The following is a 12,718-nucleotide window of genomic DNA, read 5'->3' on the forward strand; positions in this document are numbered from 1 at the left end:
ACGGTGTTTGGTCGTGCCTTAATGCGTATATGTTCCGTGTCGTCGTCTGTGTACATGTGTAATGGCACCGGTCTTTGTCAAGCGAAATGATGATGGCAAAAAGAAGCCATCACTGCGTCTTTACACACGGCCACTGCCGGCCCGCTCCCGCCGGCTCTGTACAGCCCCGACCCCACAGTTTGGCCGTGCCTTGATGCATCTGTTTAATGACGTTTCTATTCACCCTGGTCCTTTTCAAGCAAAACGATAATAGGAAAATGAAGCCATCAGAACGCTTTTATTCACGGCCACTGCCGCGCCGTCCCACGGGAGTTTAATAGGAAGACCCGACCGCGACGTTTGGTCGTGCCTTGGTGCTTTTGTCCCTGACGTCTCTATGTAATCGCATTGTCTTTGTCAAGCAAAATGATACTAGCAAAATGAAGTCATCACAACGTCTTTACACAACGCCACTGCCGGCCCGCTCCCACAGGCGTTAGGGAGACCCGACCACGGCGTTTGGTCGTGGCTTGGTGCTTTTCTGTCCCTGTCGTCTCTATATACTCGTACTGGTCTTTGTCAAGCAAAATGATACTAGCAAAATGAAGTTATCACTACGTCTTATTTTAACAGCCGGCCCAACGGCGTTAGAGATACCCGGCCCCGGCGTTTTTCGTGCCTTGGTGCTTCTCTGTCTTTGTCGTCTCTATGTAATCGCATTGTCTTTGTCAAGCAAAATCATAATAGCAGAATGAAGTCATCACTACCCCGTCACTGCCGATGGTTCCCACAAGCCATACCCTGGCCTATTTGTTCGTGCCTCGGTGCGTCCGTCCTTACCGTCCCTAATCACCCCCCAAATCCGTGTTCACAATGTCCTCACATGCACAATAAGCCCTTTTAAGCACGCCAACCCCGGCTCCTGTCGCTGATAGAGACATCAGCGGTCTCCCTGGAGACCATAGCCGGGCGGAATCGCCGTGACCAGCCGACCATTATGCCGTCCCGGTCCCGGTTAGCACCCCGCCTTTTGTCCGCCCTTATTAACTCACTGAATTACAGCGGCATCACGACGCCCCTTCAAGAACTCGAAACGCCTCCCGCCAGATGGTCTTTTTTTGTAAAAGAGAAAGTTTTACTCACAATAGAGGCCACCGGGAGCCGTCAAACGGTTCTATAGACTTCCGCGACAAAGTGAGTTCTTTTTCGTGGAGAGGGCATTCGACCTAAAAGCGCAAACGATGTGTTTATGCGTCGTCAGTACTCTGAGAGGTAGTAAACACACCATAAAACACCTTTTGGAGCCATAACCCATTATAACAAGGCGCATACTGAAGTGACTCCAGGGTTTTTACTTAGTAACGGTTTCCAGCCATTTTGCACACGAGTTTTCCAAATGCTGTACTTGTCGAATGACAGCGTGTTGTGCGCTGGCCTTGCTTAGATGGTGTATATTTTATAAAAAATTTGGGATGATGGTCAACTCGTGGTTTTGATCAAACATACATTCTATCATTTTCTCATCCCCACCACAATAGTAATGCTTTTCCGAGCCTATCTTTCATTTGTTAAAGCTCCTTTCCACTAGACGGTGGTCGCTGATTTGAAACAAAAGCACACAAAACATTTAAAAACCTTTTTTTATCAAACAAATTTGTTGAACAACCTCTCAAATCTTTAATCACTCAGTGGTCGCAGCCTCTAGTAGAAAGGGAGTAGACAGACTATTGGGTTGTATAGTTTTGCGATGGTTTCGCTAGCTAGAAAACCTACGCGTATCTTTTAGATGGTCCCCCTCTAGCGAAACGTGATGGTATCGTCCGATTCATCGGCTCTGTCGGAGAAAACAGCTCCATTCAGCATCAGATCGATCAAACCGGTCTCCGATTCGACACAGGCTCTTCACCCGCGCCACATGCTTTTGTCCCCGCTCCCATTTGTCGCTCAGTCCCCCTACGGAGGAGGAGGTTCAGAGTGCGAGCTCTCTCCCCACAGAAAGCCTTGGATCAACAGTAGAGGGTTGAACTCGCTGCACAATGCTGCGGTCCGCCGTGTCGTCCCGATGATGACAGGTATTGGACGTGCTGGTCTAGCGGCGCGAGGAGCTAACTAAGAGGCGAGGAGCTTTGGTATCGAAGTACGTCGCGCGGGTACGTCGATTCCAACAGATGTTCTTATGGATGATAACGGTATAGCGGTGTCTCCGACAGTGTTCGTTTTTAGAGGGGAGCTAAGCTATGCTATACATCACGAAGGCGTGCTGTTCTCTTCTTACTTCGCGTTAGGTTGGATTTTCGATGTTCATCGCAGGCGGCCGTTTTTTTGACACTCAGCCAAACGCATACCTGCGCAGCTTCGGTTTGTGTGTATATATATATGACGCTATGACGAGCGTCAGAATTATCGGAGCGACAGTTTGAAGTTGCTCTTCTAACCCGTGCGGACCGCTTTATACATTTTCCCCAAAATCAGGTATTGCTTTTAAGAGCTGACTTCGTTTTTTTGCAGCGCGCGCGCGGAGGATCATAATTGACTCAATTTCGGGTTCATTTAGCGACCTTGTTATCCCAGAATTGGATTCCCTTACTTATGTGTAACGACTGCTTTGCTCTCTCCGTCTCTATCCCAGTAGAAGCCATGGGAGGAAGACCGCGCCGCTGTCCCATCGTCTTTCCCGTCCTGATCACCGTGCTGCTGACCTTGTGTCTTCGGGGGCAGGCGGAACAGTGCCCGGGGAGGATCGCAGTCCTGAACGGCGATGCCCAGGTAAGATTTAAACCGTTTCCCAGCTCATCTGCACACTATATTGTAGTCCAGCTGCCCATTTTCCCCTACATCGAGCGCGGTTCGCGGAGCCACTTGTCATGTTTCGCTCCATTTGCGCTCCGCAGGTCTAGGTCTGTTGTTCTCTTATTGACCGACGGTTCGGCTAAAAATCGGAGTTTGACTCCTCGATAAAAAAACAAGCTATCCACGTTCCCTGCACCCAAAAGTACCTCTCTCCTGCAATTTTCATTTTCCCCATCATGTTTAGCTGTTAGGGGCATTGATCTTGTTTCTGGCGCACTGCAATCACGTAATTTCAGCCAGAGCGGTCCCCAAGTTGAGCTTTATCCCAGGCAGCGTTCAGGCTTACACCACCCTTTCCACTACAGACTGCGATCGCGCTGCGACCAAACATTTGTCAGATCGCTCAGCAAATTTCACAGATAAAGAACGAGTATTTTTTTTTTTTACGTTTTGTGCATCTTGTTGTCTTTGAAATTGTACTTTTGAACCTTGTATTACATTCAAATCTTGAAATCAAGGGCCACACAAATCCAATTTTGGGCATTCAGCTATCGCCACCTAGTGAAGAGGGGGCCTTACGTTAGCCCCCCATTCCACTAGACGGCGATCGCGCTGCGCTCTCTCTGTGACCTACACTGAATTTGTGTAACCCTTGACTTCATAATTGGAATATCATGCAAGATGTACAAGAATGACTGAAAAGATGACAAAACACATAAAGTGTAAAAAAAATGCGTTTTTTTATGTATGAAATTCGTTGAGCGCTCCGACAAATTTCCCATCGCAGTGCGGTCGCACCGAGGTCGCCGTCCCAGTGGAATGGGGGTCTTACGGACATGTATATATTGTATATATACCCCGCTGTTTTATAATCACACACCGACGGTACATGTGCATTATTTAAACAGCATTTTCAATATAGTCTGACCCACCGCGCTCGGGGCTGGAATATATCATACCGACATCGCATGCAAAATTAAGGCGCTGTATCGCGGCGCGGAGAGGGCGAGCGGCGGGTTCGATCAGCCCGTCTCCCGTTACCGATACCGACACTGACAGAGCGCGCTGCCACCGCGGATTTATGAACTATCTTGCCGACGAAATCATCCCTCATGAAATTAATAATAGCTTCTTTTATCCCGTTATAATTGCGATGTACGATAAAATTAATCCACGGTGTGTGGAGGTAGAGCGCAGAGAGGCATGCTATGTTGCGATATGCCAACTTCCGTGTACATACATTCATACATACCCGGCATGCGTAATCACTCGGAGTGATCGCTAGCATTGCTTTTCCAATTTTTAGTTTGACTCCTCGACTTTTCCACACTCAAAATGTCACAAATTTCTATCGTATACGCTCGAAACGTTCCGCTACGAGGAGCTGTACATATTGCAAAGTGCTCGTAAAGCTATCTGATGGATGGAAGCTCGCCCTCGCTTTCTGTCAAGTCCAGTTTTGAAGCCCGGCTAAAAATTGTTACCTACGTTTCCCTCGCCGCGAAATTTACCGACATCTACTGACAAATATGCATAAGATAGTTACAGATGACATTTAGAGCTATGGGCTTGCGTAATCGACTGACAGTGAGTTGGGATTACGGGTTCGGAGAGACGCAGTACGATTGAGGGAAGCCTTCGACAGACAAATTTCCGCGGGGAAGATTTAGTAGGTGTTTTTCCCCGGATGATATGCGTCTGGATTGTGACATTTAAGACAAGCGTGCATTGCGCAGTGAGTTGAAGGTAATGCGGCTAGATTACAGATCCAGGTATGATATGTATATTTTCCACTGAGGTGTGTCTTAAATGTACGCCCGATTGCTCCGGTAGTTTCAAGGTTACGCTTATAATTTGCATGCTGGCTCTTTCGAGCGCAAAAGTTCTTGTTCCCTCAAAGACAACTTAGCATTCTGCGAGCGTATATCTTTTAAAAGCTACGAATGTAAAGTGGGCACTGCTCTAAGCTCCCTTTTTTTATACGTATAAGTGTGTTGAAACCATTTGCGGCACGGAAGTTCTGGACGCATTCGTGAGAAAGGGGGGCTATAAATTAAGTTCGTCAAGCCGAGCATATAGCGTGTAGAATGAATACATATAAGTACTGTGCTGAGAGGAATATATGTATGTTTCACATATTTCATATCACATCTCGTAAAAGGCCTTGCAGATTTTGACGCCGTCTAAACAGGTGGAGATGCACATCTTAGCGTGCTGCTATCCTAAGAATGCATCTGTATTTTGAGAAGCGCGCGCGGCGTGTTGTCATGCGTCCCTTTGTCTTTGTTGTCCTCCTTGTGCCGCCTCTTCAACACTGTCGGCCGCGCTTACTGTCCATGTGTGGGACAGGCGGCACAACTGTGTGTGCCTGTACCGACAGGTGGTGTCAGTCGACCGTGGGGTGCTGCGGACCTTACTGTCTTCTCTCTATGTCTTCCCATCTACCGTCTTTGGTTTAGATTAGACTACTTCGGCAGTTAAACAACTGTACACATTTATTAGTCGTATCGGGTGAATGATTTATCCAGAGAAGTTAGCTAGTTAGCGATACTTTTTCCAGACTAGCTTCTGTACCAAATCATTTAACTATTTTTGCCAATTTGTTTCGATTAAGAAAACAGAAAAATTAGCATGATTGCTGGATAATTATCCAGAAATTCGCTAGTTAGAGATCGTTTCCGAGGCTAATTTCTGTGGCAAATATGTCAACTATTTTGTTGTTGTTGCCAATTTATGCTATTTCTAATTACAGCCACTTAAGTACTTTACTTGAGACTACTAGCCTTCGTCGGCCTTGGCGCATTGACTGATGTCGTGATTGTTCCTGCTTGTGTTGTGGAGCAGTATTGGATTGGGCCGCGGGGGTTTTGATCGATGTGTACCTGCCCGGCGCTGTGTGTAATGGATGGGCGTTATTTGTGGATTATGCCGCTTAATGAATGTGTGAGAGCTCCCGCCTACTTGTCCTTTTAGGGAGAACTACATCACTGGTTTGGCACGCCATTAATCTCCAAGCAGATGTGCGACTAAGGCTTGTTTTGCAAGGCGTTTAAGACCCTTGCAGTGCACAGTGGTACAAGTTTCCTAATCGTTTCAGTAGCAGGGTATGTTTTTACAAAGATAGGTTGCTAGCCCTTTGACGTGCTCGCCGAGGTACCCCCAATTTATGTCCCCTCCGAAAGATGGGTGCAACCGCACCTGAGATGTCCTGCTCAGGATTGAACCGGGGTTGCCCAATTAGCAACTCATTGGAATCAGGAGCTCAACCGTGAGGCTGCTACCAGTTGAGCTAGGAACATCCCTCGCAAAATGCATTTAGCTCAAAACGTATGATTTAGGCCTTCAATCACTGTTTTCAAGCTAGATTTACAGCTTGACAGCAAAGTACACCAAGTTACTGAAAAAAGAACAATCCATTCGGCTAAATCGCCACACATAGATTAGGAAATTGTGAACATATCTCTTGATATTCTCGCCAAACTTAGAAAACGATGACTAATAATAGAAACAAAGCAAGAGAAGAAGAAAAAGTGGTTTGTATTCAGGGAACAGATGTGGTGGGAGGACCGTGCTCATTTGCCGTCTGTCCCCAGGGCAGAAACATGGCGTAATATGAGGCAAAAATCCCCCGTACCTAGCAGTGACAAATGAGGGGATATGTTTTTGTCTGTATCATGACCCATAACAGAGATTACATCGCCTGAGGTGTTCCGTACTTGCAAATAATGCGAAGGCATTGCAGCGGCCGTTCCCGTGGAAAGTCGTCCTTATTTCAAAACGCGAAGACGCTACCCTTGTATCCGCTTTGTCATGATGGAATGCTAGATATACATGACGTGACGTACGTAATAAGTTATTCCCTTTTCTTTGGTCAAGTACAAGAGATTTCTAGACGCTTGATGCTACACATGATGTAGGCAGATTTGGTTATATTTGAAGACGGCAACACTAACAATGGAAACATAAATAAATGCATAAATATTTTTTTCTTGAAATATACTAAAAAGACATGATTAGCTCTACCTGATTGTAACATGATATTACGGATGTACTCATATGTCATATTGCATTGTTTATCTGGTTGAATTTCAAGATTTATTTTGTATTTCTATTTTGTAGTTTGTAGTTAACCGTGCGAATGTCACTGTACCTTTTTTAAGTCAAATTCAATAATTCCTCCATTTCTTTTTCTATTTCTATTTACAAAAACGTCACGCCTAAATGCGTATTCATGGTCTACCAGAACGCGCACCTATATGGAAGAAAACTCTAGCTCGTATATAAATCCATTTGGTAACGCATGCCTCGGTGCTGCCAATAAAAAGGAAAGGCTACTTTTATTAGGTCTCGTATCTCAACTCTTCTGACATTTGTGCAGGAATGCTTCTAGATCTTCAGAACACTGTTGGGTAACTTGTCGTTTCACGTAGAAGAACGTTTCACCCAAAAGCTCACGTTTGAAGTTTATTTTCTGCAATGATTCCGCCATAGCTTACTCTTGCGTATTTCAGGAAATGAAGTAGCAATCGTTATGTCGACTGTTGCTCAAGGCGATAATTAGCTGAACCATTTTCCGGAAGTGCCCCCGCGGAAAATTATATGAATGCGTCATGTACCAAAGCCGAATTCTTGGAAATTGCACACGAAAGATGTTGAGCTTTCTTGAAAATTGCATATATTGAAAAAACGACTAACAGGTCCGCGTTTTCAATGTACAAAATGAATAAAAGGAAAAACTTGCTGAAACGGTAACGTAACAAAGGCATGTTTAGTAGGCATTTATTTCGTTTAGCTGACAAGAACGTTTTGGAAAAAAAATTAATTGAAATAAGACTAACGTATAAGTAGGTATGGAGGTCCGAAGATATTGGTAGCAACATATTTTTTCTGAGACTTTTAATGTTATAGTAGATAAATAAAAGGAAAAAAAAGGAAAATACGCGGAAACAGTAACGTAACAAAGGCATGTTTTTGTATGCATTTATGTCGTTTAGCTGACAAGAGCTAAAAAAAACGAAGAACTTAGAAAAAGACTCACGTTGAAGCAATAACGTAACCAAAGCATGATTTCATTTTGCCTAGCTGGCAAGAACTTAGAAATAGACTCACGTCTGTAGGTGCGGAAGTCCAAAGAAACTGATGGCGAGATATCTTTCTGAGATTTTTAATGTATTACTAAACAAATAAAAGGTGAAGCAATAACGTAACCAACTCATGTTTTTATTTTCTTAAGCTGGTAAGAGCTAAAAAAAGGAAGAATTTAGAAAAAGACTCACGTCTGTAGGTGCGGAAGTCCAAAGAAACTGATGGCGAGATATCTTTCTCAGACCGCCCACTGAGTCTTGAGTGTCGAAGACAGTGACGAATGCCCCGCCTAGCGACGAGATGTCTTGCAGTAATGGAAACATAGAAAGCTTTCTAAACTACTTCCACATTGGGCCGGGATACAAATGCCACCGTTACCTATCTTCCACCGTGCATTCCGTCTTCGCTTTACATTTAGAGAGGGGCATCCATTTGCGTTTCGCTGCGTTGCCAGTTTTCTATCGCTCCAGAAGAATGAGGCAGCTCAACGTCTTGACGGAAGGTGTCTTAAAAGATAATGTTTGGCATGCTGCTTTTCGCCCGGCCGCGGTGAAGCGGCTTTGGCTTTCCTGGGAAGATCATTTTCTAGGGATCAGGAATTTGTGTGGCTGGAATCCGCGCCGATAGCGTGCATGTGTTTCTGTACTCAAGGTTAGAGAGCTCAGTTGGCGCAGCGGGTGGGGGCCGAGTGTCTTAGCCCTTGCACTACATACCCATTCTACTAGGGCGGCGTCCTCGCTGCGATTGCGCTGCGACCCAAATTTGACAGAGCGATCAACAAATTCATAGATGAAGAAATGAATCGTTTTACGCTTTGTATATTTTTTTGTCTTGTCAGTCATACTTTTACCTTTTGCATGATATTCCAATTATGAAATCAATGGTAACACAAGCCCAATTTAAGGTATTGTTGAAGGGTGGCTGAGGAATTTGGGGATGTTTTTGAAAAAACTCTTTCTTAAGCTTTATAAACCTTCCTCAACCTTGATTTTTTTTCAGGTAGTACCTTATAGAAAGGTGATAATTTATGCAAATTAGTATGATGTCATGATTACGTCATCAAGATTTATAAGGCCACGCCCCTTTTTTAGAAGAAACGCTCTCCTTGGCTTGTGCTTGGTTGTTCATCAATATAACTTTGCAGGAATGTACATGATAGTAATACTTAAAGAATGACGCGTGTCTACGCGAATATTTTGAAATATCGATTTTTGGCGATTCACAGCTATTCTCCAAGCAGAGGTTTTGGTCGAGTGGGGTAGCGGGTTAGTGGCCGGGGTTTTTTCAACGTTTTTACCGCGCGGAGGCAAACGTAAAAGAAAAAACGGCCACTAACCCCACCCGACCAAAACCTCTGTTTGGAGACTAAGTCGCAGCGAGGTCGCAGTGCGATCGCCGCCTATGGAATGAAGAAGTGGAGATGACGCAATGCCGTTGAGGGCTGTTGGGAGGAGACAGCCAAGACGTCGGGTGTCTTAGCCCCTGCATTAGCGAGGATTAGCAAGACAGTAAAAGAGGGAGGCTTGATTTCACCCTCCACTAGCCTCAAAGGGAAAGGATTATCGGCAAAAAAAGTGATGGACATGACCCGATTAAGATCGTAAACAAGTTCAAAATGGAAAATGAGAAATAGAAAGTCAGCAAAAATTCGCAGCGGTAACATTATATTTTGGGCTGTGGATTATTTAAATGAAATGTTTGTGTACCTATTATCTTTTGTTTATTGTTAGATATTATCTGTTAATTTTCATCCTACAGGGACGCAACAATATAGTCTTTCGAGACTAGGTTGTCAAAGAGGAATACCTTTGTTTTCAACATTGCACGAAAACTTAAATTAATTACTATTCTCATCTATTTATACCCATATATGAAGAACTTTATTGCACGACAATTGTACACGTTGCAATGTATATACTCCATAAGTTATCCATGAAAAATGCCTGCAAAGCATTGAATTGGTAAATTCGTTAACACGAAAGTGTAAATTAGTACTATTTGTATCCATTCCATCCTTATGTACTTGCAAATGTCTCTGAAGAATGCCAGCATAATATTACCTGGTTGAATAGTTGAACTTGAAACATAGCTTTCATTACAGAAACCTAGGCACCGTTCTCTGATTGCCCTATAGTTGAAGTTAAGCACCCGGCAGAGGTGTTAGTTATGGTCGCTATATGCGCAGATTTCGCTGGAGGCTTCATATATGCAAACATATCTCTGCAACAAAAGTTTGCTATTCCACCTGGGCTCCATCTCCGCCTGCCGCTGGCATTAAATCGAGACTGATATATGTATGGCTAGAATGTGGCGTTGAATGTGGCAGAGTGGCTTCGCAAGCGGACACGAGATCGAGCGATCACGGGTTCGATTCCTGGCTAGCCGTTGCGTTCGATTCCTGCCTATACGTTGTATCCTCGCGAAAGGCACTTAATACGACTTTCCTCACTCCACCCAGGTGTAAAAATGACTTCGGTTGGGGAGGTAAAAGGCGGTGGGTGGCGAGGGATGGGCTCCGTCTTCCGATACCGTGCCCTAGACACAGTGGGTAACAACCCACTGTCCCTACGGCCTCAAAAATGCTATGGGACTACCTTTACCTTTAATTTTTGTAACATTACATCGCTAGAAACTATTGCGGTTCGCGCTTTAAATTTCCTGTGTAGCAAAATGTACAAATACACACCCCACTTGATCTTGATGACACGAGTCGGAGTCAAACTTCTGCTGGAATATTGGTGTCGATATATTCACCAGGGCATGTAAGATACATCGCTTCTTTGATATTTAAAGAATATGTCTTTTCTTGTATGTGCAAGGAATGTCGTTTGTATCCTACAATACGTGAAAGAAGGCAAATGATCAAACTCATCTCGACAAAAATTTGTTCTTTTCCGCCCCCGACGTCCATTTCCCGCTTCCGGCGACTGAAATATCGCTTTGTGTCATCTCTGCGTAGTCTGTTCTTCCCCTAGATCGATTCCAAAATGCAGTCGGAGTGATTTTCACCCTACCGGAGCATTTAGTCTCCCATTTCGGCAGATTAACTGCCAGGAATTTGTGAGCGCTCGTCATGAGCTCGCCGGGAAATTCTCTCGGCGGGAACTCCAGCGCGGAGCTGTCGCGCACGGCTTGACTAATACGCCTATGATAACATGGTAAACGCCACCGGTGATTTTTCCATTTCTGGAGCACTTAGCCGTCCGTGTTGGAGGCATTAGCGGTTCCATAGTTAATGAAGGTTGATGCAATCCGTGCTGTGCAGTGACACAGTCGTCTCTCGTGTGTCAGGGAGATGCCGATCAACTTCAAACTAGGAGGCGGTAGGGGAACTTTTACAGCGTCATGCATTCAGCAAGTACATGATCTTGATATTTCCCTTTTTTTGGTCTAGCCTGAAAAATACTGCTCTGTTCATTTTTACTCAAACACATTCATATATACACTGTATATGATGACCAGCCCCTCCAGCTCTGTCCTGCCACAGTTACCTAAATTTTGCCAGAACCACTTCAAATTAGGAGGTGATATGGGAAACTTTCACAGCATATTGCATTTAGCAAACTTGCAATCAAATACATCATATTTACCTTCACATGGTCTAGCCTAAACAAAACCCCGTGTTAAGGAATAAGCAATTCACCGCTTTTGTGACGTAGCATTGAATCATAAGTTACAGAAAGCTTATTCAGGCAAAGTAAAAGTTATTTTGCTAATTTGCAGTTGATGCATTTGACACAGGCGGCGTTAATTAGATTTCTAATCACTCAATTTGTCCAAGTTTTGCAAAGTAGTTATAATTAAGGTTTCCAAGATGAAGCAATTGCTCTTTTCATTAACCTTGCATAATTCTAGGACAGAGGGGTTCATGTGCTTTATTTCTTAGGTCAGATGAGGTCATTTAGAGAAGATGATGTCCTCTTTTTTTGTACTATGACTGACGTACAAGGAAAAAATGAATTTCAGCAACAGCTGATTAAAAGTTACATAACCAGGATATAACGGGTCACAAATTTTACGACAGGTGTTCAACTTTGTAACCGCGTTGTAAATATTGTTAGCGACAATACAGCTTGCTTTGCCGACGCCTTTTCAAGCAAAAAAATGATCATGAAAATGACAATGATACACATCTCTAAAACTTGTTTCGGTTAATCGATTTTCATCATAATTTTTATGTTTTCTCTTTTGACATCTCATTCTTTCCTTCATTTAGAATGCTGTCAAATGCAGTGAGATTAGTACGACAGCCCGCGAGACGACGTGCTGTTAGTAGATGCATGTTCTGAGAGTGATAAGATTAGATCCCAGCATGTTAGGTATTATCCTATCAGGGGGGCTACATGATGGATGTACAAAGGGGCCACCGGCTGCACTATTTGGGCCCAGAGAGCCAGATCAGTCAGATAACGGTAATGAAACGCTAGAAAGAGCGGTCACGTTAATTATAAACTGTCATGTCCGTAATTGGCGTTGCAAATGTTTTGAAATGTCAAGGTGATATCTATCCGCCCTCTTTGTTACTTGGTGCCTTTTTTTTACCCCCATGAAAAATGGAGGTATAGTTTCTGGCCTGTTTGTCTGCGCGCGCGCTTGTGTGTGTATCCGGCGCAATATCTTAAGAACCTCTGGATGGATTGCAATGTTATTTGATACGTGGGTATGTGATGTGTACGCTAGGGTCAAGGTCGATTTTGGGCCGCCTGGTGGCCGATCTTGATACTGCAGCAGGCCTTCTGGTTTTGTACCTTTTATCCTGTACATGCTGTGGTCTTGTTTTTGCTGTGATAAGTTTGGGTATGATATAGGATTAAACATAATTTAGACTAATATGACGATGCTGCAGCATATGACAACAGCGGAG

The 12,718-nt window shown here is 44.1% G+C and overlaps 1 protein-coding gene across 6 annotated transcripts in view; it reads left to right on the forward strand.

Moving 5' to 3' along the window:
- LOC136439024 (metabotropic glutamate receptor 3-like) overlaps positions 1-12,718 on the forward strand; it is a 155,920-nt gene that overhangs the window by 91,822 nt on the left and 51,380 nt on the right. For 3 of the 6 annotated variants that reach the window (XM_066434146.1, XM_066434179.1, XM_066434135.1), the window contains one exon: positions 2,609-2,745. In XM_066434146.1, coding sequence (XP_066290243.1) covers positions 2,617-2,745 — 129 coding nt within the window. In that variant the 5' untranslated portion in view covers positions 2,609-2,616. Of the gene's footprint in view, positions 1-1,807; positions 2,130-2,608; positions 2,746-12,718 lie in introns of those variants that run through there. The other 3 variants (XM_066434162.1, XM_066434170.1, XM_066434154.1) reach the window with 3 other exon arrangements.

This window comes from Branchiostoma lanceolatum, chromosome 1, assembly GCF_035083965.1.
Source record: "Branchiostoma lanceolatum isolate klBraLanc5 chromosome 1, klBraLanc5.hap2, whole genome shotgun sequence".
In the NCBI taxonomy this organism is placed as follows: domain Eukaryota; kingdom Metazoa; phylum Chordata; class Leptocardii; order Amphioxiformes; family Branchiostomatidae; genus Branchiostoma; species Branchiostoma lanceolatum.